Source organism: Emiliania huxleyi (genome assembly GCF_000372725.1).
Source record: "Emiliania huxleyi CCMP1516 unplaced genomic scaffold EMIHUscaffold_71, whole genome shotgun sequence".
In the NCBI taxonomy this organism is placed as follows: Eukaryota; Haptophyta; order Isochrysidales; family Noelaerhabdaceae; genus Emiliania; species Emiliania huxleyi.
In genome coordinates this window covers 81,857-106,267 of record NW_005196681.1, presented here as the reverse complement: position 1 = coordinate 106,267, position 24,411 = coordinate 81,857, and the positions used below count along the sequence as shown (strand labels likewise).

The 24,411-nt window shown below is 66.5% G+C and overlaps 10 protein-coding genes across 10 annotated transcripts; 8 read left to right on the top strand and 2 right to left on the bottom strand.

Moving 5' to 3' along the window:
* Positions 1-1,037: 1,037 nt before the first annotated feature.
* Positions 1,038-2,338, bottom strand: EMIHUDRAFT_54853 (hypothetical protein; the record flags this gene model as incomplete). Its single annotated transcript, XM_005761362.1, has 5 exons — positions 1,038-1,114; positions 1,173-1,246; positions 1,303-1,559; positions 1,958-2,059; positions 2,159-2,338. Coding segments are annotated over 5 exons (690 nt in total), but the record flags the coding sequence as incomplete, so codon positions are not given.
* Positions 2,339-3,243: 905 nt separating this feature from the next.
* EMIHUDRAFT_216790 (hypothetical protein) lies at positions 3,244-4,782 on the top strand (the record flags this gene model as incomplete). Its single annotated transcript, XM_005761361.1, has 2 exons — positions 3,244-3,963; positions 4,387-4,782. 2 exons carry the CDS (start codon positions 3,244-3,246, stop codon positions 4,780-4,782), a joined length of 1,116 nt encoding a protein of 371 aa, XP_005761418.1.
* A 267-nt stretch (positions 4,783-5,049) lies between these two features.
* EMIHUDRAFT_68046 (hypothetical protein) lies at positions 5,050-5,361 on the top strand (the record flags this gene model as incomplete). The annotated part of the gene is made up of 1 exon (XM_005761360.1): positions 5,050-5,361. A coding segment is annotated over one exon (312 nt), but the record flags the coding sequence as incomplete, so codon positions are not given.
* Positions 5,362-5,867: 506 nt separating this feature from the next.
* EMIHUDRAFT_55469 (hypothetical protein) lies at positions 5,868-6,551 on the top strand (the record flags this gene model as incomplete). Its single annotated transcript, XM_005761359.1, has 1 exon — positions 5,868-6,551. A coding segment is annotated over one exon (684 nt), but the record flags the coding sequence as incomplete, so codon positions are not given.
* A 1,224-nt stretch (positions 6,552-7,775) lies between these two features.
* Positions 7,776-12,449, top strand: EMIHUDRAFT_452928 (hypothetical protein; the record flags this gene model as incomplete). The annotated part of the gene is made up of 20 exons (XM_005761358.1): positions 7,776-7,796; positions 7,876-8,143; positions 8,251-8,369; positions 8,443-8,564; positions 9,400-9,463; positions 9,547-9,600; positions 9,688-9,738; positions 9,879-10,109; positions 10,265-10,312; positions 10,397-10,484; positions 10,561-10,631; positions 10,795-10,911; positions 10,977-11,045; positions 11,188-11,301; positions 11,373-11,456; positions 11,525-11,560; positions 11,634-11,736; positions 11,822-11,867; positions 11,957-12,035; positions 12,249-12,449. 20 exons carry the CDS (start codon positions 7,776-7,778, stop codon positions 12,447-12,449), a joined length of 1,986 nt encoding a protein of 661 aa, XP_005761415.1.
* Positions 12,450-12,489: 40 nt separating this feature from the next.
* Positions 12,490-14,386, top strand: EMIHUDRAFT_428179 (hypothetical protein; the record flags this gene model as incomplete). Its single annotated transcript, XM_005761357.1, has 6 exons — positions 12,490-12,580; positions 12,650-12,768; positions 12,946-13,134; positions 13,211-13,489; positions 13,661-14,001; positions 14,062-14,386. Exons 1-6 carry the CDS (start codon positions 12,550-12,552, stop codon positions 14,384-14,386), a joined length of 1,284 nt encoding a protein of 427 aa, XP_005761414.1. The 5' UTR covers positions 12,490-12,549.
* Positions 14,387-15,542: 1,156 nt separating this feature from the next.
* On the top strand, positions 15,543-18,075 carry EMIHUDRAFT_216785 (hypothetical protein; the record flags this gene model as incomplete). The annotated part of the gene is made up of 3 exons (XM_005761356.1): positions 15,543-15,590; positions 15,996-16,688; positions 16,849-18,075. The coding sequence occupies 3 exons, from the start codon at positions 15,543-15,545 to the stop codon at positions 18,073-18,075; spliced, it is 1,968 nt and encodes a 655-aa protein (XP_005761413.1).
* An 847-nt stretch (positions 18,076-18,922) lies between these two features.
* Positions 18,923-20,668, top strand: EMIHUDRAFT_452926 (hypothetical protein; the record flags this gene model as incomplete). The annotated part of the gene is made up of 1 exon (XM_005761355.1): positions 18,923-20,668. The coding sequence occupies one exon, from the start codon at positions 18,923-18,925 to the stop codon at positions 20,405-20,407; it is 1,485 nt and encodes a 494-aa protein (XP_005761412.1). The 3' UTR covers positions 20,408-20,668.
* Positions 20,669-21,346: 678 nt separating this feature from the next.
* Positions 21,347-22,747, top strand: EMIHUDRAFT_216781 (hypothetical protein; the record flags this gene model as incomplete). The annotated part of the gene is made up of 6 exons (XM_005761354.1): positions 21,347-21,439; positions 21,559-21,729; positions 21,806-22,084; positions 22,161-22,311; positions 22,382-22,417; positions 22,545-22,747. 6 exons carry the CDS (start codon positions 21,347-21,349, stop codon positions 22,745-22,747), a joined length of 933 nt encoding a protein of 310 aa, XP_005761411.1.
* A 412-nt stretch (positions 22,748-23,159) lies between these two features.
* Positions 23,160-24,238, bottom strand: EMIHUDRAFT_452924 (hypothetical protein; the record flags this gene model as incomplete). Its single annotated transcript, XM_005761353.1, has 6 exons — positions 23,160-23,266; positions 23,289-23,382; positions 23,504-23,611; positions 23,684-23,708; positions 23,796-23,859; positions 23,931-24,238. Coding segments are annotated over 5 exons (526 nt in total), but the record flags the coding sequence as incomplete, so codon positions are not given.
* Between the last annotated feature and the right edge of the window lie 173 nt (positions 24,239-24,411).

The window sequence follows — 24,411 nt, the reverse complement described above, 5'->3', positions numbered from 1 at the left end:
CGTCGCGCTTCGAGGCGGTCGAGTTCGGCGTCGAGTACGACCTGCACATGGACGTGCTGCCTGGCGAGGCGCCGCAAGGGTACCCACCCCTCCCCTCCGGCTGCACCGCCAACTTCTACACCGGCCCAAAGTACCAGCCGCACACGACGAAGCGAAAGTGGCAGCCGACGCCGCTGCCGTCGCCGCAGCAGTGCCCCGAGCGCTCCTTTGTCCCGATGGCGTGCCACAAGTGCTGGTTCTGGAACCAGCGCACCTGGCGGTTCATGAAGCGGCACTGCCCAGAGGTGACAACGCTGCGCCAGCTGCGACGCAAGTACGAGGTTGGCACCGAGTTCACCGGCTTCCCCAAGCGGCCGAAGCCGACCCCTCGGCGCGGCGCCATCCCGCCCGACCAGCGCTACCTGCCGCACGACATGCTGCAGGGGCGGTGCCACGGCCGGTGCGAGGCGCAGCCGCCGCCCACCGGCTTCGAGAGGACCGTCCGAGGGGACTACCTGAGGAAGGGGTGAGGTGGCCGTTCGTGGATATAGAGCAGAGCGTGCCCGCAGAGCGCCCGCGGCGGGACATTTGTGTCTGTGTATGTGTGAGCGTGTGTGTGTGACACGGCTGACGGGGGTACGATCGTGCGCGCTCGCGATCAACTGAGAACTGTCGCCCGCGCTTCTTTTACGTCTTTTGTTTTGATCATCTTTATCTCTTTGACAAGCCATCTCTGTTCTCAAAAACCTACGCACACATTGGCTCAGCCGTCGGCCTCCCCCTCCTCCCTCCGCCGCCTCACGCACACCGGCAGGGAGTAGTGCTCGAGGGCCCACCAGTTGCGGCCTGCCTCTGCGCCCTCCCACGTGCCCGGCGCCACCGACACCCGGACGGGCTCGAAGGTGGCGGTCAGGCCGAGCGAGTGCAGGTGGCGTCGTGCGGCCTCGCAGTAGACGCGGTGCAGGAAGGCGTCGTGCGAGGCGATGCCTGCGTCCACGGCGGGGCAAGCGTCAAGGGAGGGGTGCGGTGAGGGGGTGTGCGGTAGGGTGGGAGGCGGCGCCGTTGAAGTACGAGTAGACTCCTCCGGGCCGGAGCAGGCCGGGCAGCAGCTCGTGGAAGCGGAAGAGCTCGTCGGCTCCTGCTGACAGCTCTCCGCCTCACGCCTCTGCCGGTGCGGGCGAGGGCGCGGCTACATGCGCCGCCCTCGGCGAAGGTGTCAAAGAAGATCGCGTCGAAGGGCGGGTCCGCCTGCTCACACCGCACGCCGCTTGGACAGTTGCCTCTCCGCACGGCGCCGCGAGGGTGTGCGCCGCCTCGTCGCACAGCGGCGGCAGCACGCCCTGCCACGTGCCCTGCAGGACAGTGACGCCCGCCCGCTCGAGCCAGCCGCCTCGCCGCATCGCGAGCAGCACGTCGGCGTGCGGCTCGACGATGGTGTGCGAGGCGGGGCGGCGCCGCTGCAGCGCCGTGTCCACGAGCCCGAGCCCGAACCCGAGGTTGAGCACGCGCGCCCCGCCCTCCTCCGGGCAGAGGGCGGCCGCGTGCGCCTCCATGAGCGGCGCCTCCCACGCCATCATCACCTGCACGCAGCTCGACGAATCTCAATGGGGGTAGCAGCCCGCTATCCCTCTCTCCCTCCCCGGCCCGTCAAGCTCGCCCATCAGAGTCTCGTGTCCAGGCCACATCTCGGCCACATCTCGGCCACATCTCGGCCACATCTCGGCCGCATCTCGGCCACATCTCGGCCGCATCTCGGCCGCATCTCGGCCGCATCTCGGCCGCATCTCGGCCGCATCTCGGCCGCATCTCGGCCACATCTCGGCCACATCTCGGCCGCATCTCGGCCGCATCTCGGCCGCATCTCGGCCGCATCTCGGCCACATCTCGGCCGCATCTCGGCCACATCTCGGCCGCATCTCGGCCGCATCTCGGCCACATCTCGGCCACATCTCGGCCGCATCTCGGCCACATCTCTCACCGGTCTGTCGAGCTCGTCCATCAGCCGGCCCTCCTCGAAGCGGAGGCGCTGCTGGAGGAAGTCCGAGTGGAGCGAGTGGCCGAAGCACGCCTCGTGAGCAGCCTCGGCAGGCCCGGCGGTAGCAGCAGCATCGTCACGGTCGGCGGCGGTCCCGCTGTCGGTGGCAGCGGTGACGGCTTCGCTTCGCGAGGCGCGGTCGACCTCCCAGAGGACGCTGCTGCTGCCCGCCTCGAGGAGCGCGTCGAGCAGCGCTGTGTTCCCGTCCCTCAGGGCAATCGCTCCCGCGGAGTGGCCGAACGAGTCGATGGCGTCCCACGGAGCGCCCGCCTCCATCAGCGCCAGCGCCTCGGCGGTTTGACCGGCGTGCACGGCAGCCATGAGCGCGCGCGGCAGCGCCTCGTCCTGAACCGCACGGACCTGCGCGAGCACACGACGCACCAGCGCTTCGCCGGCCTGGCCCTCGGCAGCCTCAGCAGCGTCTCCGATTGTCGCAGCCTCAGCAGCTTCGACGCCAAACGATGAGAGGATTTGTTGTGGAGAGGCCCCGGCAGCGAGCTGGGCAGCGACGTACTGGCGGCAGTAATCGATGCCGGCCTCGTCTGGGTCTGACGAGGACGGGAACATGGTTACAGGCATGCCCCCAGTTTGCGCCAGTCCGCGCCCTTGTCGTGCCAGTGTGCTGCTTGTATTTTAAGAATTCTTTCTTTCTTTACCTGCCATCCCGTTGACCTTGGACTTAATGACATGACATGCACCCACTCCTCTCCTTAAAATCCCTGTGTGGTGGCGGCGTGCCGTCCTCCCATCCCTCCCTTGCAATGTCGGCTTTCTTTCTTTATTTCTTTCTTGGGATGTCCCTCCCTTAGCTTCTTTCTTTCTTGGGATGTCCATTTTATTTATGTATAGAAAACAACAAAACATCTCTCTCTCTGTACTGTATAGACCAGGCAGGGGGAAGACTTTTACAACAACGGAAAAGAATTTCGCCGCGATCCCGTGCAAGTGTTGTGCGGAAAACTAGTGTACCTTTGTACTACTCATCAAACAACATACACTCAGAAACCCCTCTCCCTTTTCTCCCAGTAAGCTAAAAGTACGTCTCAGAGTAAGCTAAAAGTACGTACACCCAAACAGAAATCCGCGAAGAGCTAACTTATGGGAGGGAGTAAATTGTGGTAAATCTGTAATAAGATCCAAACTCGGCGCCGGCTAGAAGTCCTGCCAAAACTCGAGCGTCCTCGTGGCTCCTGCACACTCCCGCAACACTCCCCGCAACTGAGCCAGCAATGGGTGCGCACGAGTATGCGGCCGAGGCCGCAGGCAATCCCCACAGCTCCGTCGGCGACGGCCTCAGCTCGTCGTGGACCGCGGTCGGGCACGCCTGGGCTGGGACGAGCACCTCCTCAGAGCCCCCCGCCTCACTCTCGCCGCAATACACGGCAGAGCCAACCTCGGTTGACGTCTCGCTGCTCATGCAGCAGCAGCGGCAGATGGCCGAGCGCCCCAAGCAAATGGAGGCTATGATGGCAGCCCAGCAGCGCGCACACGCACTCGAGAAGGTGCGCATGGACCTGCAGCTGGCTACGGCCGAGGCGACCACCGTGGCGAAGGGCGGCGAGGCGCCTACGCTCCGCGCCAGCGCAAACTTCCTGCAGAGCTGCATCCACGTCCAGGCCATGTGGCGAGGCCAGGCCGTGGCGTCGCGCTACAAGACCGAGCGGCTCATGGCGACGGACATTCAGGCCGCCATGCGCAAGTGGCTCGCAACGCGGCAACTCGTTGCAGCGCGGGGAGCGGCCATCAAGCTTTCCGCCTCTGCGCGCCGCCGCGCCGCCGTCCTCGAGCGGGCGTGGCTGCTGCGCGAGAGGTCGGCTGCACGGGTGCAGGCGGCCTTCCGAGCGTACAAGGCGCAGGTGCTCGACGCGCCTGCGGTGACCAAGTCGCGTCTCATCGCACGGCGCCTGCATGAGGAGAGCCTGAACCGCGGCGCGCTTCGATTCGCCGAGGTGAAAAAGGCGGCGGCGGTGGCAGCGGTGCGGGTGGCAGCAGAGGCAGATGAGGCGGTGCTGGCAGCGGCGTTGACGGCGGCAGAAGCGGACAAGGCCGCTGCAGTGGTGGCGCGGGCGGCAGCAGAGAGGAGCAACAGGGCGGCGGTGGCGGCGGCGGTGGCGGCGGCGGTGGCGGCGGCTCGCGTGGAAGCAGAAACGGACCAGGCGGCAGCGTTGGCGGCAGTGCGTGCGACGGCAAAGGCGGACCAAGCGGCGGCGGTGGCGGCGGCTCGCGCGGAAGCAGAAGCGGACAAGAAGGCGGCGTTGGTAGCCACAGTGGCAGCAGCAGAAGCGTACGACGCCCAAACCGAAATTCCTGTCCCATCCTGCGATGGTGGGGCGGGACTGCCGTTTCAGCCGTCATCGCACTTCCGAGGGCAGCAGCCCGGCTACGTGTACCGTATCGGCCATCTGGGTCTGGGATACTACCCTGACAACGATGCGATGATGGCAGAGGCGGTGAGGGTAGGGCCGATTGCGATCTTTGGGACGGCGGGCATCTGGCTGATGCTCCTCCTCCTCGTGCGGCCCGACGACTGCGCCGCGCTGCCCAAGGTCGTCTTCTCCGAGGCGCCGCTCACGCGGAAGAAGAAGCTCGCCCTCGCCGCAGTCGCGGTGGCGGTCACCCTCTGGGCCTTCCTCTCCGCCCCACCTCTCAAGGCCACGTTTGGGGACCCCGCCATCGTCGGTGTCGCCCTCGTCGCCTTTGCCTTTGGCTCGGGCTTCCTCGACAAGGCGTCGTCGAGCTCGCCGCCGTGGCGTGACGCGATCAACTGAGAACCAGCATGTCGCGACTGCTGTGTAGGACGATTACAACTCAATGCCGTGGCACCTGCTCACGCTGATCGCGGGCGGCAACGCGCTCGGCCTCGCCGTGCAGGAGCCGCAGCTGATACCCGAACCCCACCTCGCAACACCCGCTAACCTGCCCCGGACGCGCCCGGCCAGGAGTCGGGCTTGCTGCAGCTCATCGCGGACCACGCCTTCCACGTGCTCGGCACGGACACGCCCCACTACCTGCTCACCAACATCCTCGTCGGCGGCATCCTCCTTGTCGGCAACTTCGTCTCGCATACCGTCGCCGCCATCATTGTCTTGCCCCTCGTTGCCACCATCGGCGTGCATGCAGGCCAGCCCGCACCGCTCGTCTTTTGCTGCGCGCTCGCCTGCTCGGCCGCGATGGCGCTGCCCGTCTCCTCCTTCCCCAACCTCAACTCGCTCACCGCGGAGGACGACCTCGGCAACGCCTACCTATCCGCCGCCCACTTCCTCGCCATGGGCATCCCCGCCACCGCGCTCGCCGGGCTACTCGTCGCCACACTCGGCTACGTGCTGAGCATGGGGGTGCTTGGGTGAGGAGCGGAATACAAATAGAGCGATAAATTCTTTTGCGCCTTGAGCTTGTTCGCGCCGGTGGCTGTGATAACCTCTGTTGCTCCACGCTGCTCGGTGGCGAACGCGGTTCACACCGAGCAGCTGTGGAAGCAATTAGACAAGCTTGTGGGCGCATGCTGGCCCGACAGCCTCGAAGATTACCAACCCCCGCCGAGGCGGCAGGAGTTCTCGGCGTGCCGTCTCTCCGCGCCGGCCAGCACGAGGCTCTCTGCGCGGCGCTCTCGGGTCGCGACTCGCTGGTGCTCCTCCCGACCGGCGCAGGGAAGAGCCTGTGCTTCCAGGGCGTGCCGGCGCTGTGCGGCGGTGGCTGCGTCGTCGTCGTCTCGCCGCTCCTCGCTCTGATGGAGGATCAGGTGGGAGCGCTCGTACGGCGAGGCGTGCGCGCACGCGCCCTCTCGTCGGCGCGCAGCAAAGAGGAGAACCGGGCGACGCTCGCGATGCTCGGCGAGAGCCCGCCACCCTTTGAGCTGCTGTACTGCTCGCCCGAGGCACTCGGCAGCGAGAAGCTCCTCGGCGCCGTGGGTGCATGCGCCAGGCGAGGCGACCTTCGGCTCGTCGCGGTGGACGAGGCGCACTGCGTCTCCACATGGGGGCACGACTTTCGCGCCTCGTACCTGCGGCTCGGAGGCAGCCTGCGCGCCGCGCTCCCGCCGTCGGTGCCGCTGATGGCGCTCACCGCCACCGCCACCGCAGCTGTGGCGCGGGACGTCTGCTCGAAGCTGCGGCTGCGAGACCCGGCGGCGGTGCGCGCCCCGATGGACCGGCCCGAGATCTTTTACGACGTGGTGCTCGTCGACGCGTTGCCGGAGGGGGAGACGCCGCTCGCGCACCTGCTGCGGAGGCTGCGGCGGGGCGAGGAGGGAGGAGGAGGGGGAGGGGCGGGAAGGGGAGGAGAGGGAGGAGGAGGAGGAGGCGGCGGCTCCGGCATCGTGTACTGCGCGACGCGCGAGTCGACGGAGAGCCTCGCCGCGGCGCTGTGCGAGGCAGGCGTCTCTGCGCGCGCCTACCACGCAGGGCTGCCGCAGGCGGAGAGGCAGGCGGCGCAGGGCGCGTGGCTGGCCGGGACCTGCCGGTGCATGGTTGCGACCGTCGCCTTTGGGATGGGGGTCGACAAGGCGGACGTGCGCTTCGTCTTCCACTGGCCCCTCCCGCGCCCCTTGCACGGGAGGCGGGCGGCGAGGAGGCGCGCTTCACTCGCCTCTGCCCGCGAACAGGTCCCTCCCTCGCTCCTTCGAGGCGTACGTCCAGGAGGCGGGCCGGGCTGCGCGCGACGGCAAGTCTTCGCCTCCCGAGCAGCAGCCCTACGCCGGCGCTCTCCACGCGCCTGAGCTGTGAACAGGCAAGCCGGCCGTCTCGAGCATCTACTACTCCGACGACGACGCGGGCCTCGCGCGCTTTCTCATCAAAAAGACGAGCGGCGGCGGCAGCGGAGGCGGAGGCGGAGGCGGAGGCATAGGCGGAGGCGGAGGCAGAGGCAGAGGAGGCAACGGCAGCAGCAGCGGCGGCGGCGGTGGCAGCAGCAGCGGCGGCCGCAGCAGCAGCGGCGGCGGCGGCGGGCACGTCGCTTCGAAGCTGGCGGCGCTGGAGGAGCTTGTGGCGTACTGCCGGTCGGGCCGCGGCTGTCGGCGGCGGAGACTCCTCTCGCACTTTGAGGCGGAGGCGGAGGCGGGGGCGGGAGCGGCGGCGCGGCGGCGGTGCTGCGACGCGTGCAGCCGGCCGGAGGCGGTGGCGCGTGCGGCCGGCGCGGTGGCGATGGCGTCTCTCGCGTCTGTGTCTGCGTCTGCGGGCTGGTGCCTCGCTCCCCGCGCGCGCGCGAGTGGAGACATGTCCAGGACGCGTCCCGGCATGTCCAACGCAGGTGCCCGGCCTCGCGCGTGCGGGACGAGGCGGTGGAGGCCGCACGCTTCACAGCTGTGAGGAGAGGCGGCTCACAGCGGCGCTGGTGTGAGCAGGCGGAGGAGGCCCGCGGCGCGCGGAAGAGGCCGCGCTGCGACCCGCACGACACTGGGCTGGTCGACGACGCGTCCTCGAGCGAGGAGGGGGCGGGCGGCGCCGCGGCGCGAGCCGCCGGGGGCCGGGAGGGAGGTTTCGCGCCGGTCCAGCCGCGCCTCCCGCGCGGCGGCGGCGGCAACGGCGGCGGGCGCGGCGCTCGTGCGGCGGGCGGGGCGGCGGGGCGGCCAAAGCTGGCCAGCACACTCTCCGCCCTGGAGGCGCGCGAGGCGGCGGAGGAGGCTCGGCCCAGCGGCGGGTCGAGGCTCAAGGAGCGGCTGAGATGGTAAAAGATATGTATGTATCTAAGGAGACGAGTCAACTTTGATGGGGGCAGCCAAATTTGGCCGTATAAAAGAGGCTGTGAACAACCGGCTCGAGACACCATGGCGGAGGCTTCCAGCGTGGTGAAGCCGCATCCCCGCCACACACCGGACTGGACGACCGCGCTCTCCACCAGCCGTACATGTATGTGTGCACACGTAGGTGCCGCTCGTGGTCACGCCCGAGTACGGCCTCGTCGTCCTCGTCGGCGTCGCCATGTTCCTGCTGCAGCAGATTGTGCTCGTGCTCCCCGTCGTGAAGCAGCGAATCAGCACCGGGATCAAGGCGCCGACGCTCTACCCGCGCGACGGGCAGATCAAGGAGCTGAAGCTGGCGCCGTACCAGGTGGAGAACTACATGCGCGCGCAGCGGGCGCACCAGAACAACGTCGAGTTCACCTCCGTCTTCATGGCGCTGTTCCTCGTCACCGGTCTCTTTCCCGAAGTGACGCTGCACGTCGCGCTCGCCGGCGCGGCGGCGGCGGCGGCCGCGTCACGCTGCTCAGCACCTTTTCGGAAGCCTCCGGTGGTCCTCTAGGCGCTTGGGTGGTGCTCTTCCGGCTGCTCGGAGGCGTCGGGTACCTGTTCGGCGTGAGGCAGATCGGCTCGCTCTTCCACCTGGGAGAGCTGTACATCCTCTACCTCGCAGCGACGCAGGCCCTCCGCTCTCCCATCCCAGACCACACCCTCAAGCGCCACCTCAGCCGCACATCTGTCTCCTCCCCTGCAGGCGTACGCCCTCGCCACGCCCGCGCTGCCCGGCCTGCTCGCCGCCTGCTCCTCGGCCGTCGCCGCGATGCGGGAGGCTGCCCCAAAGGATTTGGACGAGGTCAAGGCGGGCGCCGCCTTCGCGTGCGCTGCTCCTCTCCCCGCGCGGCAGCCGTGAGCGGCGCATCTTCACACCTCCGAGGCGTGAACAGGTACGCCACTGCCCTCGACTCGCTCAAGACTTTCCAGGCGAGTGCCAGCCTCTCAGGGGAAGGCCTCTCTCTCTCTCTCGCATGACTCTGCGCGGTGCGACGTCGTAGGCGGAGGTGCTGCCCAAGGCGATGCGCCGCGAGCTGTAGAGAGGGCGGCAAGAGGAGGCGGCCAAACCTACCGCCGCCTGGACCCTGCCGCATCTCCCCCGCCACACATGCCGCTCCCCGCCGCGTGCCGCCGCTTTGCTGTCAGCCGCGGGAGGCGACGCGGCGATGGGGGCGAGGTGGGCTCGTGCGCCTCTGAACAAGGCGCGCCGGCCCTGCCTACGCCAGTGCAGTGCTACACGTGTCTTTTTTATTAGCCCGCGACCGTGCTACGTGCATAGAGAGGAGTGGTGCTCTCGCTTGCTTCTTTAAACTGATTGGTGTAACCCCTCTTGCCTCTACACTTCGGAGGCCCGCGCGCGCACGGCCACGGGCGGGGGGCCCGCGCCGCGAATAACGGGCGGGGAATCGGGATCGGCCGTCCAACTCGTTTTCTTTTACTTGTGTTAGTGTTGAGTCTTAGTGTTGTTAGAAACTCAGGGCACATGGAATTTGTAAGAAAGAAGAAAAACCGGCACTGAATTCTTCCTTTCTCGTCGGCTAGCAGGAGGACGACGGCTTCCATCGCCTAAGCCTGCAACACAGCAGGAGCGCAAATTTGCCCCGCCGATCCTGCTCGCGGTGCCTATTTGACGTCGTCTGGCCATGCCCCCGTTGACCAGCGAGGGCTGGGAAAAGCTCTTCCAGCTCGCGGGCAGCGAGCCGGTCTCGTATGCCAAGGATGCAGTGGCGCGCGCCTCCCGAGCCACCTCCGGACCAACTGCTGCTGCTTCTCACCGCCGCGCGTGCACCACGCGACGTCCCCACAGATCATGCAGGACGGAGAGGCGCATGAGTTCGTCTACCGGTTGCAGCAGGGCTCGGTGCCTCAGCCCGCCGCCATCCACAGCTCCAGCGGCTGCGCGGGGCCGGCGGCTGCTCACCATTGGCCTTGGATTGCCCACCGTCAGGTACGGGTGGAGAAGGGCGACCCGCGCTTCAGCGCGAGCCGCACCGCCGTGGCGCACCCCGCTGCCGAATCTCCACCCACACCCCTCCTCTCACCCTCCCGACCTCCCACGCCCGGGGCCCTCCTCTCACCTCGCCCTCTCCCCTCCCTCTCCCACCCTATCCACGATGTTTCTCCCTCCGTCCCCTCCAGGTCAACATCCTCTCTCCGGGCGTCACCTTCGGAGAGATGAGCTTCCTTGACGGCACCGCTAACACTGCGACACCGCAGCCCCAGCGCAGCCACAACACCCAAACCCGCCACAAACCACAAACCTCCAGCTCCCGCGCCTATCCTGCCGCCCGCCCCACCGCTCCCCTTCGCACCTCTGCTCCAGGTGCTCCCGCCTGCGCCACCTGCGTCGCCGACTCGGACGACGTCTCGGTGACCCTGCACATCATGCCATGTCACCTGCGCCTCGTGCATTGTAGTCAGATCACCGGTTCCTCTCCTCTCTGGCCGCGGGTCGGGAGGGGAGGGGAACCCTTCCGGGCTCTTCTCCGAGCCTACTCTGCCCCCTCCTCCCACCCCCGGGGCAGGTGGTCCGCCTCTCCCGCGCGGCGCTGGAGGGCGTGCTCGAGGCCGAGGTTGCGACTACCGCGACACTTCTTCTTCTGCCCGAGGACGAGAGGCCTGGCCAGGCGAGCCCTCTCGGTGCCCCTCCACCGTAGGCAAACCTCGGGCGCGACTTCTTCTGCCAGATGGCGATCGAGGTCACGCACCGGCTGCAAAAGGTGTCGACGGCGATCGCAGAGACGGGCGACGCTTCCCCCCCCCTCCTCCCCGCCGCCCGCCCGTGCGGCCAGCCGAGCGCCGGTCGTGGGACGGCTGTCAGGCGAGGCGCCACGCGGACTCACGCAGCCGGCGGACGCGGCGCTCCCCATCTCCGCCAAGAAGCTGCTCAAGGCGCCAGAGATGCAGCCGAGACGCAGCCGAGACGCAGCCCCACCCACCTCCGCCAAGACGCTCCTCCCGAGGCGCGAGCGACACGTCGCTTTCATGTCGGCCGCACCTCGGCAGCACCTCGGCCACACCTCTGCCACCTCTCCCTCGCCCACCGTCTTGGCAGGTGCGCCACCGGCTCGGCGTGCCCGACACGGAGACGATGGCCTTCATGTGCGCGGCGACGATGGTCAACCCGTCCAAGCGGCGGCTGCACGGCACGATGTACGTCTTCGAGACGCTGGCGCCTTCCCGCGGGGCTCGCGTGCCGGCAGGAGGCATCGCCCCTCACGCGTCACGGACGAGTAGGTCGGCTTCGTGCACAAGATGTTTGGCATCAAGCAGCAGGAGTCCGTCTCGTACCGCCACGTCTCGGAGGCAGCCACAGACTAAGGACGTACACCACAGACAGCAACCCACCGACCCGGGCCACCAGCCCCTGCCCCCGCCCCGACCCCACACTGCCGCAGACCAGACACACACCCTCCACCCACCTCCACGCCCGTCCCGCCGCGGGAAGGTGCTGCGCGAGACCTTCACCCTCAAGAGGGAGGACGGGGGCATCGAGCTCGTGCTCTCGGTCCCCAACCGCTCCTACCTCTTCTATCCCGCCGCCGTCGACGATGCCTTCGACGCAGCCCCGCCGCCGCCGAGACGGCGCGCAGCTGTCAGGCGTCTCCTCACGCGGCGGGAGGCTGCGAACAGGCCATTCACCGCTGCCGAGACCAGTTTGTGGCCAAGCAGTCGCGGCAGGCGCCCGCACCCGTCCCGTCGCCTCGCTTCGAGCAGGACAGCTGCCCGCCCCGGGCGCGTCGCTCCTTCCTCGCAGCCGCCTTGACGCGTCTTGCTGTGAGCAGGACCCGCACTCCGAGGCGTCGCAGGCGCTGGTCGAGGCGTCGGAGATGTCCTCGCTGCCCCCCCCCTCCCCCCCGCTGGAGGCGTGAGGTGCGCGCTGCTGTGCACTAGGAGAGCTCCGCTGTCTTCCTCAAGGAGTCGACTTCCGTCTCTTCCGGCTCGTCGAGGTCGGAGCGCTCCACGCCTCGCGCCGCGCTGAGAGCAGACTCGTTCGGTGGCGCCGCCCCTCCCCCCCGGGTGGTGGCCGAGGAGCGGGGAGCCGTCCGCGACTGCTCCCTGGCCCTGCTCTCTGCCCGCAGGCGGCCTCGCCCTCGCCAAGGTGGTGGGCACTGCGACGCTGGAGAGGTGCCGCGCGTCGTGATCGTCGACCGAAGGACTGGCGAGCCAGTCTAACGAAGCCCCCCCCCCACCCCCTGCCCTTCCCCCCCCCATAGGTACCGGCCGGGCGACGTGATCATCGCCGAGGGGTCGCAGCCGGCCACCCTCTTCAACTTGGCGCGCGGGCGCGTGTCGGTGGAGGTGCAACTCCGCACGCCCCGGCCCTCCTCCCCGGCCCTCCTCCCCGGCCCTCCTCCCCGGCCCTCCTCCTCGGCCCTCCTCCTCGGCCCCTCCGGCCCCTCCGGCCCCTCCGGCCCGTCCTCGCCTCGGCCCGGCTTACCCGGCTCCGACCCGCCCCCTTGCCCTGCGGAGGTGCCGCGGCTGGATGCGGTCACCGGCCTCACGCAGTCGGCCAAGATCCTCACGCTGTACGAGGGGGCCATGTTCGGCGAGATGTCCTTCCTGAGCGGGGGCAAGGCGTGCGCCACCGTGGTCGCAGAGGTGGAGAGCGAGGTGTGGCAGATCCGCGCGCCGGCCGTGGAGTCGAGCCTCGCTTCGCTGCCGCTCAACGAGCAGGCGCCCCTCGCAGCGAGCGGCTGGGCTGCGTGAGGCGCCGAGGCGGGGACGAGGGAGGGCGGGTGTGCGCTAGGCGGTCTTCTACAAGCACCTGGGCGGCTACCTGAGCGCGCGCGTGCGGCAGCTGACTGCGATGGTGGGCGAGAACTACGCTGCGCGATCGGGCAACACACACCGCGGGAAGAGGAGGCCAGCATCGATGGGTGGGCTGACTGGTGGGCTGCGTCCCTCAGGCGAGATCTCGCTCGAGGAGGTGCTCTCCAACGCCGTCTTCTTCTCCCTCTTCACGCGCTGGCTGGCCTCGTCGGGGATGGCCAACAAGACGGTGCTCCACTTCCTCACCGACATCAAGGAACGGACCCCCCCCCCCCCCCCTCCTTCCGCCACCCCGCTCTGAGGCAATCCACTCACCCGCCCCGACTGAATGCCGCCCTCCTCGGGACTTCCTGGACACTTCCTGGACACTTCCTGGACACTTCCTGGACACTTCCTAGACACTTCCTAGACACTTCCTAGCCTCCCTCCTCAGGAGTTCCTCGCCACTCCCGCCAACGACTCGCTCCGCCGCGCGGCGAGGGATGTGCACGCAAAGTACTTTGCGACTGCGGAGCGCGCGGCGGCGCTGGGCGTGTCCGAGTCCGCCGCCGCTGACATCCGCTCGCTCCTCGCGTCGGACACTTTGCCTCCGCGCGACCTCTTCGGGACCGCCATCACCGAGGCGCTCTCCCCACGCCGCCACGGGACGAGACACGCCCCTCTCGTGCCCACGGCCTGTCCGCGACGCCCCGCGCCAGGTGCTCTCCAAGCTGCAGGCACACGCGTACCGCAGCTTCATGCAGTCGGCGGCCTTCCAGCCGCTGCTCGACCTCAAGGCCAAGGAGAAGTACGTCCCCTGCGTGACGGACTTCAAGCTGCTGCAGATCCTGGGCGAGGGGTACGAGGGCAAGGTGCTGCAGGCGCGCAAGAAGGACTGCGGCGTCATGTACGCCCTAAAGGTGCTCGACAAGCAGATCCTCGCCTCCCGCTCCCGCCGCTGGCAGCTGCACGCCTCGCGCGAGCTCGAGTGCCTCAAGGCGAGACCCGCCCGAGACGCCCGAGACCCATCCGAGATCCATCCGAGATCAGCGGAAGGTCTCCCGAGACGCACCCGAGATGCGAGACGTCTCCTGCGATGACCCCCCTCATCCTCCTGTGCGTGCACCTCGGCCGCACCTCGGCCGCACCTCGGCTGCGTGTCCCTCCAGGCGTGCGACCACCCGTACGTGGTTCCGATCCACTACTCCTTCCAGACGCCGCAGTTCCTGTACATGGTGCAAGAGCACGTGCCCAACCACACGCTCGCGCGCTACCTCGAGAAGCACGAGGGCAAGCCGATGAGGGAGGAGGAGGTCCGCTTCATGACGGGGCAGCTCGTGTGCGCGCTCGCGCACATGCACAAGCAGACCATCGTGTACCGCGACCTCAAGCCCGCCAACGTCCTCATCGACACCGAGGGGCACCTGCGGATGGTCGACATGGGGATGGCGTCCAAGCTCGACCCGGAGACGGGCCGCCGCAAGTCCGTCTGCGGCACGCAGCGGCGCGCGTGCACGAGGTGCAGGCGAGGCTGCTGGGCGCCGCCTCACGCGCCGCCACGCGCGAGTAGGTACATGGCGCCCGAGATGAAGGCGAAGCAGCCGTACGAGCAGAGCGTCGACTGGTTCTCCCTCGGCAAGCTCATCCTCGACTGCCACGGCCGAGACCCGTACGCCAAGGAGTGCGCGTACTGGGAGACCTCCGGCGCCGCCACCGCTCGCCCGCCGCCCTCCTGTGCAGCCGGCGCCTCTTCACACCTCGAGGCGTGGACAGGCCTGCTCGAGCTCATCGACGCCCTCCTCGTCAAGGAGCCGACCAAGCGCCGCGGCTACGGGCCGGACGGCGCGCGGCACAACACACCCTCGCGCCCCGCCCTCTCCGCGTCGCGGGAGTGAGGGTTGAATGGGCGCCTCCTCGCGCCGCCAGGCGCGCGCGACATCCAGCGCTCGGCCTTCTTCGCCGACCTCGACTGGGCCGCCCTCGACGCGAAGAAGCTGCCCTCGCCGCTGCAGCGACACATGTACGAGCGCGCGCCCGACGTGAGCATGACGCGCCAGTTCCGCAACGGGGAGGACATCAACAAGGCGAGAGGCCGCGGCGAATCCCCCCCCCCCCCCTCTCCCCTTCGTGACATCTCGCCGCATCCCGCCGCATCTCGCCACATCTCTCCTCGCTTGCCGCAGGTGGTCGAGAAGCTGCAGCACATCTCGCTCGACACGGGCCGCACCGCCAACGTGGACGAGTCCGGGCCGGGCAACATCCCTAGCTGGGACCACATCTCCCCCTCTGTCGTGTACTCCGAGTACCTCCAATCGCCGTTCCACTCGGCGCGCTCCTACATATGAGAGAGTCGACCCGAGTAGGGGAGTGAGGGAGGGAGGGGGAGTAGAGAAGGGAGAGGATGGGGTGTGCCCCTGCGGAGAGAGGAGCGGGCTGGTGAGATGCACTCTAATCATCTAAGGGGGGCGGGGCGCGCAAATGTCTGTGGCATGTGCGGCCGTCGCTCCGTGTTTCTGTGCCCGGTGCGCGTGTGCTCGAGCGCTCCAGCCTCCCCTTTTTTCGAGACCATACTGTCGTAATGCGCGATTCGACATGAAAATAAGAGACGAGACGTCGTTCAAACGCCGAGCCTCTCGGATCCTCGCGGCGCTCCGCGCTCTCGGCCTCGGGGCCGCACACCTCTCGACCTGCCCTCTCCATCGCAATTCGCGTGTGCGTGCTGCTGAGCTGGCACGCGCGCGCAATCGCAACAAAGACGCAGGCGTCCCGTACACCATGCCGAAGTTCCGTCAGGGGCGGCGACCCCCCCATCTACAGATGATATGCGCATCCTAGATGCCAAACGCCATCTAGGATGCGTTTTCCATCTAAGGACACCGGGTGTCTCCACTATGATTGGGTTCTCCAAGAAGATTCAATCATCTTTAGATGGTGCCCCGCGTCTTTTGATAGCCCGTGACATCTCAGATACTGCAGTGTGTCGTCTTCAGACGCACAAGTGTGCCGAGATGATACCCTCATCTTGGGTTAGTCCATGCATCCCAGGATGCAATGTGGCATCTGAGGATGCGCAATGCATCTCAGGAACATGAGCGCGTTGTCGGATTTCCCCCCCTATTTTTGATCGACAGTGTCGGAGTTTTTTGCCGAACCCGAACCCGAAATAAAAACCAGTCTTACATATACAACCGCAACCTTCCATAGTGTAGAAAAGTCAGCATTAGCACAAGGGCTAAGTGCCCCCCACCATCACTCACTGCACACTGGCTCCCAGTTCCATCACCATCAGTAGTATTCCACAGACAACAGAGTAGTTAGTCACATCACACTTACATAGCCATACTAGTAGCAGCTGAGATTAGCATAGATTCATAGTCTCCACTCCCACTTTGATCCAAGGGCTCACACGCCGCTCAAGTCTTTATAATTTAACTTGCATTTTAATCATTAAATGCCAAGCATCTTGGGATGCGAAGCATCTTCAGATGATTCGAGCATCCCAAGGGCACACTGCTGGCCTGCCGGAGCTTGCCGCCTGGCGTCATCGTCCTCACCAGTTCGCAGATCAAGGTCGAGGCAAGTGCTTCGCACGGCGGCAGCAGCGGCGAAGCACTCGCCACCGCGGAAAGCCAGCGGCTCTTCGCGCTCGAGCTGATCGACCAGACGCGCAAGCATCAGCCGCGGCTCAACGCACAGCTCATCCCCATTCTCGAGGCAGCGAGCGGCAAAGACGGCTCCAAGGGCCGCGAGCGCTTCTGCGCGTACCTCATCCGCCAAGCGGCGGCGGAGGCGGAGCAGGTGCTTCAGCTGCAGCGCCCGAGCTCGAGCCGTGGGCAGCAGCTCGCTGCCGCGCTGAAGGCCGTCCACAACAAGGGTGCAGCGGGCGGCCACGCGGCCCGCTTCGGCCTCGGCACACCATCGATCGCCGACATGGTCGACGCGGGCTGCTCGGTGCTGCACGAGCCGTACCTGCTTGAGCAGTGCCAGCGCGGGATCGACAACGCGTTGAGCAAGCTGCGCAAGGGAAAGATGCGCCTCGGCCACGACTCGGTCAACGTCATGGGCTTCCCCGACTTCACCGGCAGCTTGCGCGAGGGCGAAATTTTCCTCGTGATCGATGGCAAGCATTGCCAGCCGCTCGCGGTGGTGCGCGGGGCTGGCTCGCTGAGCGCTGCGGCGGGGGCAAGGGCAGGGCCGGTGCCGCTCGTGAGTGACGCTCTTGTCTTCGGCTCTAGATCATAAACTGTCTCCCCTGCTTCCCCGACTTCATTGTATTCCAACTAGCTAGCAGTCGAGAATACATGCATTCTGCTGGCACCCTTGCCGCACTTCACACCCTGTTTATCCACACCCCTAGGTCTACCACCCGCCCGGGGTGCGTGCGAGCGACGTGCGATCGGTGCGATCCGTCTTTTGCCGCGAACTCTACGAGGAGCTCTTCGGCGACGGCCGTTCTGTCGACCTCGGCCGCGCGTCGGCCGTCTTCTTCTCGGTGCATGGCGCGCAGCCGCTCGCCGACATGCTCGCAGGCGGCGACTACGACGGCGACAAGTTCTACGTGATCCAGGAGCGAGAGCTCCTCGAGCTCTTCCACGGTCAGGGAGGCTGCGGAGCGGACGCGGCGGCCCCGCTGCCAGCCGAAGCGCCATCACTGGAGGCGGCGCCGCGCCTCGCGAGCGGCGCCGCTCTCGAGGCCGCGCTGCAGCAGGCCTTTCTCTCCGCGCGTCACGACGCGAGCACCGCGGTCGGCATGGCGGAGGTCAACCACGCAGCCGCGGTCGACAAGTTTGGGATCAACCACCCCATCTCGGTTGAGCTCGGCGAGATCTACTTGCAGCTGCTGGACGGCAAGGGCGACGGCCCAAAGCAGGCCGCGAAGGTCCGCACGCTCCAAGCCAAGATCGGACCCCGCCCCCACTGGATGCTCGCGCACCGGGGCGGTGACGCCACAAGGTACTTGACGCAGAGCACGTCGGCCCTCGCACAGCTTGCGACGTGCAGCCTGGGCGAGGCGCGGCTCGCCCTCGCGAGTGCAGGGCTCCAGCTCGACCCTCTGCTACGCCTCGAGCTGCACCGGTCGGAGAAGATCAACGAGCTGGAGCTGCAGGCCATGCGCAAGCGCATGCAGGGGCTCTGGGTGAAGTACAAGGCACGTTTCAAATCGCTGAAGAGGCAGCAGCAGCTCGAGGCGCGCGAGCGTGAGCGCGCCCAGCCGGCTACAGGGGGCGGAGGCGGCGGCGTGGCGAGCGATGGCCGAGACGACGAGCGCGAGTGGCAGGATAAGTACTTCGCGATGGTAGCGCCGCTGCGCGAGACGCTGCTCGCGCCATACGAGGCGCAGCGCGGCTCACGGTCGACCTCCGAGCCGCCCCGCCTCCTCGCCGAGGCGTGCGCGCTGTACGAGGTCGTCTACGAGGAGAAGCAGCGGGCGGCGCTCGGGCAGGAGGAGCCAAAGTACTTTACGACATTCCCGTGGCACGTGTGCGGCGACATGCTGCTCTTTGTGCGCAAGGCACGTGTTAGTCGGGCCATCAACCCGTCGCAGGCGTTGTTCAGCAGTCTTGGCACGAGGGGTTGGGAATAGTGACGCGACTCGCTATCCCGAGGACTGACTGCCCTTGTGGAAACCGGCGAGACAGTGACTATCGCCTGTGTGCACGTCGCTGCTGCTCATGCGCTCACCCTCTCCGTTGGTTGAGAGTGGCCTGCGTTAAGAATGCAGAGCTGTCACACACGCACTCTCTAGGGGCAGAAGCGATGTCTCGCTCCACGTGCTCTGTCGTACTCTCTGTTTATCTTGCTTGACGCACTCCGGCCTTCACACTGTCCCGTGTGTGAGCCATCGTGTCACGCACGCGCCGATGTGGCGTCGGTCGGCGGCATGGCTGTCGACGTCAACATCAGATTTGCCTCGTGCGTCCCTTTTTGAGTCGGAAAGCTATTTTCTTTTGGGTCCTGTGGCACCCTACCTTCGCACGTTCACGTACTACTTGTTACACCTCTGCTAAAATGGGGCTACTCTGGGTGTCGCGGGGGACGTTATTCTGGCCCTCTGCCAAGGCGCCGGGCGGTGTTCCGGTGTTCGCCGGCGCCGCCGTTGAGCAGTGAGCCTGGGGGTGGGCGCGGGTCGGCCAGATAGCCGGCGGTCCCCACGAGTTGAGCCGCCGTGCCGGGGTCCGCGCCCTTCCCGGACGGAGGGTGAAGGCTTGCCCGCGGTAGCGTGCGTTGCCTGTGTGCTCCAGGATGCATGGGGCGCCGCGGCGCTGAGCGCCCGGCAGCAGCAGCAGCTCTGCGCCCGTGCGAGCGAGCCGCCGCCGCCGTTGCTCGGAGCCGCAGTGAAAGAAGAAAAAAGAGAAAAGAAGAAGTGCGGCGCCGTCACGGGATTGCATGTCGGGGGCAGCCTGCTTGCGAGCTCCATTTAGCATATTGTCATGGACAGCACCAGCAAGCTCGCCTGCGACTACCTGTGCATTGGCGCGGGCACGGCCACGATGTCCTTTGTCGACTCGATGCTGACCCTCTCCACCGACTCGACGTCCTTCGTGATTGTCAACAAGCAGCCGGCGCCGGGCGGGCACTGGAACGTGGCGTACCCGTTTGTCACTCTGCATCAGCCTTCGGGAGCATACGGCGTCTGCTCTGAGCCGCTCGGCAAGTTCAAGGGACGGCGCGAGTTCCTGAGCCCGACGGACCTCGCCACGGGCTCTGAGGTCCTCGAGTACTACAGCCGCGTCATGGCCAAGTTCGTCGCGACAGGGCGGGTGCGCTTCTACCCCTCCGTGACCTATGACTTTGACACGCGCTCCTTCACCGACGCTGAGGGCCAGGTCAAGACCGTTTGCTTCACCACGCTCGTGACGCCCGAGTCCTACGTGACCGTGCCGTCGATGCGGCCGCCGCCCTTCCCAGTCGAGGAGGGCGCTGCGACCATCAAGCCAGTCAATGCCCTCCCGACCGAGGAGGCGAGCCGGTACGTCGTGCTCGGCTGCGGCAAGACGGGCACCGACGCCGTGCTGCACCTGCTGCGCCGCGGCGTCGATCAGCGGCAAATCTCGTGGGTGGTTCCTCGCGACACCTGGTACTTACTGCGCGAGAAGATCTGGAGCCCGGCCAGTGGGAGCATTCTGCCGTTCAAGTTGGCCTTCACAAACGCGCTACTGCGGAGCGACTCCATCCTGGGCGCGTTCAAGGCTCTCGAGCGCGCCGGCTACCTCGGCCGCCTCACTCTCGACCACGAGCCTGTGCAGTGCAGGGGCGCGCTGATCACGACCGCCGATCTGCACTTGCTTCGCACGGTGCAGGACGTAGTCCGGCTCGGGCGCGTCACCGCCGTCCGCCCCAACCGCCTCGAGCTCGAGAAGGGGACGATGCCGCTCGAGCCAGGCTCGCTGCTCGTCGACTGCACCGCCTGCGGCACGGGAGGCTACACTGCCAACTACGACGTCTGGTCGCCAGGACACATCCGCTTGAGCTCAAATCTCACGCTATTTAACCCGTCGCATTCATCGGCGCTCGTCGCCTACATCGAGACCACCTCGACAGACGCCGCCGCAAAGAACAAGTTCATCGCGCACTCAGCGGCGTCGCCGCTGTTAGTCGTTGACGGGTCGCCGAACTTCCACGGGCACCTCTCGCAGCTTGTGCAGGGCGTCTACTCTGAGCTCAAGACCATGCGCGCCATCCAGGCGCACGGGAAGAAGAGCTTCAACTTCTACTTCGCGGCGCGCACCAACTACGTCGCACCGTGCCACGTCCCGCTCCGCAAGACGCTCTGGGTCATGTTCGGCCCCGCCCGGCTCGACAAGAAGGCAACGAGGCTCATGCGCAAGATTGAGCGCGTCGGCTTCGAGGACATGCCGCCCGTCGACCCGCGACCGCGCAAGGCGGCGGCCTCACCTGCCCGGATGGTGGCGTAGAATGTGGCACGAGGGGCGGCTCGCCTCCTCCGCTCGCCGATCGCGAGAAGATGGAAGTGAGCGAGCCGACCATTGCGCCTGGGCAGGGCGCTCCTGCATGGACTTGCATGGCCGCAAGGCATGAGACGGCGGTAAAATTTTCTTTTCTTTCGATCATCCGAGCTGTGTGTATCAATTAAAGGAGCGCGGCCGGCAGCGGAGAACAGAAATTATTGTGCATAGCCTACGTAGAGGCAGAGTACCTACTTAGGGGCTACGTAAGCCGAGCTCACCTTTTTAGAATTTTACGGCTTTACGCGACAACATCCCACTCAACATCCCACTCTGTCCGCGGAACGTTGACAGCAGCGTCGCCGAAGCACTCGTCGTGGTACTTTTTGTTTCGAGTCTTCTTGCCCATGCATCGACACGGCCTGGCAAGCCACATGTCGAGGGTGAGACCCAGGCGGCGCTGCACCGAGATCGCATCGCCCAGGTCTCCAATCGCATGTCATCCCGCATTACACACAATGGGACCGCCCGTCCTCCTCAATTCGAGAGAGAGATTTTTATTAACTTCAATTCGATTATCGTGACCCCCGGGGGTCGTTACATGCGCCTCGTCACTCTCCATCCATTCGTTCGCGGCTCCATCCTCCAATCGCCCCAAGAGCCAATAAGACTGTCCAAATGTTTTCGAAGACAGTCTTCGTTTGGGGGGGGGGGCTAAAAAGAAACCTGGGCCCGCCACCCTCCCTCCCCGGCCCAGTTTATCTGTCCAATCGGTCCGGGATGCTCGCCATACTGCTGCTGTGCCTCTTGCACTCGGTCGTCTCCCTATCCCTCCGCCGCTCTCCCATCCTGGCGCCAGTGCGGGCGCCTCGGGTACTTCCATACCTCGCTGCCACACAGCCGCTGAATCTAGCCGTGTTTTCAGCGCGCCCGTACATGCGTACTCAAATGGAATGCTGGAGCGCAAAGTTCTCTTCAGTGAAGATGATCGAAGCATCACTCAGCCCAGTGACGGCCAGCCTCGCCAATGGTTGCGATGCGGTCAGTGTTCGCACGCACGCCTACACTCATACACGCACACAATCCTCTCTGCGGTCAGTGTTCGCACGCACGCCTACACTCATACACGCACACACACAATCCTCTCCCGTTGGCTCTAGGTCTGCGCCTTTGTCAATGACGACTGTGGTGCGGAGACATTGGAGGCGCTCGCGGCGTGCGGCGTCGGCTGCGTCGCGATGCGGTGCGCTGGCTATGACAGGGTCGACCTCTCGATGGCAGAAAGTCTCGGGATAGTGGTGCTTCGCGTGCCTGCCTACTCGCCGCACTCGGTCGCCGAGCACGCGGTTGCGTTGATGATGGCGCTGAACCGCCAGATTGTCAAGGCGAGCGCTCGAGTTGCCCAAGGCAGAGCCTCAGCGCTCGTTTGCCTGCATGACGCGGCTGAGCAAACGAACAAGGCAACATATGTTTGCAGGCAACTATGCGCTATCCGGCCTCGTCGGCTTCGACATGCACGGTAAGACGTGCGGCATCATCGGCACGGGCCTGATTGGCCGCTGCACAGCGGCCATACTCCTCGGCATGGGCTGCCGGGTGCTTGCCTACGACCCGTTCCCGAACCAGACGGCGCGCGACATGGGGATCGAGTACGTCGAGCTCGAGGAGCTTCTCGCCTCGTCTCGCGTCATCTCGCTGCATTGTCCGCTGACGGCAGAAGCTCGCGAAGAGGAGCCTTCCTGCTTCGCACCGCGGATATCAGAGCGCTCTCTGCGGACAGGACGAGACGCGACACCTGATCAACAAGCACACCATCAGCCTGCTCAAGCCCGGCGCGATGATCATCAACACCTCGCGAGGTGGCCTCCTCGACACCGCCGCCGCCGTGGAGGGGCTCGACTCGCGAAAGATCGGTGTGCGTCGCCCCGACAGCTGGAGCTCGAATCGAGGGGACGGTTGGCACGATTGCTCCGCGAGCGATAGGCGCGCTCGGCATGGATGTCTACGAGGAGGAGGGCGGTCTCTTCTTCACAGACTCGTCCATCACCTCCGACGACCTGGCCGGCGCCAGCACACCTGAGGACTGGGATCCGGCGATACGACCCCTCCTCGCGCGGCCGGCCCCCTGAAACCCCTCGATGCCCAGGCGTTGACGCTGGCCGCCGTCGCGTCGCCCAGGTGCTCGGCGCCCTCGCCTCGCGGCCAAACGTGCTCGTGACGCCCCACATGGCCTTCCTCACGGCCGACGCCCTCGAGGCGATCGCAGAGGTCACCGCGGAGAATCTCGCCGAGTTTGTCGCGTCACGCCACGACCCGAGTCTCACTTTCACAAACCAGGTGCTGCCATGATAGCGCCTGGTCTCACCTGGCAGGCAGTTGACCAACCCCCACAACACCTCGGTCCGCTTATTCGGCGGCGTCTGGCGGAGCGGGCCCGTCACCAGCTGCGGAGAGAGGAGGAGAGAGAGGAGAGGCTGGTCGCACTCGAGTGCAGAAGTCACTGGGCGACACGAGAGCGGGTTCGTTGCGTGTTAGTTACTGAGAGTCTCGCCCCCGCGAAAGAGCAGATTCACATTATTCCGGGCGTTCGCCCAACGTGCGCCCCGTGACCTGGAGCTGGACCGCCCCACCCACACGCGGCGCCCGCTCCTGCCCCCGCGCCGCTAGAGGGGATCTACTGTGATGGAACGGAAGTTGGGATGCTTTCGGGAGAGCGATGGTTACAGTGCGACAGAGAGAACGCCGAAGCGGTGAGAAAAACACCCTGTAATACACGAGATAAAAGGACTTCAGAAGAGAGGCGAAACTTCTGGTGCAGCGGGTTCTCCCATCACTCTCACACACGACACAAGCAATATGACAACAACATGTACATGTACATGTGCATGCACATGTGGCTCGATTCCCGCCCGCGCTGCTACTCCACCATGTCTCCCGCGTCCATCTGCCGGCTCCGCTCCTCCTCAATTGCGGCCTGCATGCGCCTGCGGGGGTCGCGGTCCGGGACAGGTCACGCCACGCCTCCCTCCGCCTCCCACGTCGACAGCAGCAGCCTGTGTGTGGGCTACTGGGGAGAGAGCACGACTTGTATCCTAGGCCACGCACCTGCGCTGCTCGGTGATCTGCGCCGGCGATACGAGCTTCTTTGGGAAGAAGTCGACCAGCCCCTGCGCGCTGGCGAAGGAGGGCAGCCTCTCCGCACAGGCGAGTTTCCTACTCGCGCAAACCTCACGGCTGAACGCAAGGCCTGCTCGCAGTGTCGGCAGCGGCGGCCGGCGAGAGCACTCGACGAAGTGGAGCATGTAGACACCTGTGGCAAAATGTGTCGCTCAGCGCAATCGTGTCTCGCTCATGTCGCGAGAAGAGGGGGCGTGCGCTGCGGGGGGCGTGCGCTCGCCGCAGTCGTAGTCGTTGTCTTGCTGTGGCGCGAGATGGCAGATGATGTGAGGCAGCGACTGCGCCTGTTCACAGATGCACGCGTGAAGAGGCGCTGTTCACATGCGTGGCATGCCGCGCAGCAGACGCTGTGTACCGTGAACCACGCCACGCCCTTCTCGTCCGGGCTCCCCTCCACCACGGCAGCCGCCTGGCCGTCCGCCGCCGCCACCGTCACCGTCGCCTCCGCCTCTGCCGTCGCCTCCGCTGCCGACCCCTCGCCCGCTCGCGCCGCGGCCGCCTCCGCTATCACCGCCTCCGCCATCACCGCCTCCGCCGTCACCGCCTCCGCCATCACCGCCTCCGCCTCTGTGGACTGCGCCGCGCCGCCCGCCTCTGGCGCCGCCACCGCCGCCAGCCCGGCCTCCTCCGCCTCCTCCGCCTCCTCCGCCTCCTCCGCCTCCTCCGCCTCCTCCATCGGCTCCTCCTTCTCCTCCTCCGAGTCGCTCACCTCCTCCTCCTCCTCCTGCGCCACCTCCTCCCCGGCCACCTTCTCCTCCGTCTCCGCCTCCTCCTCCCCCCCCACCCCGGTCACGGAGCTGCCTCCCGCCGCCGAACTCCCTCCCGCCGCCCCGCCG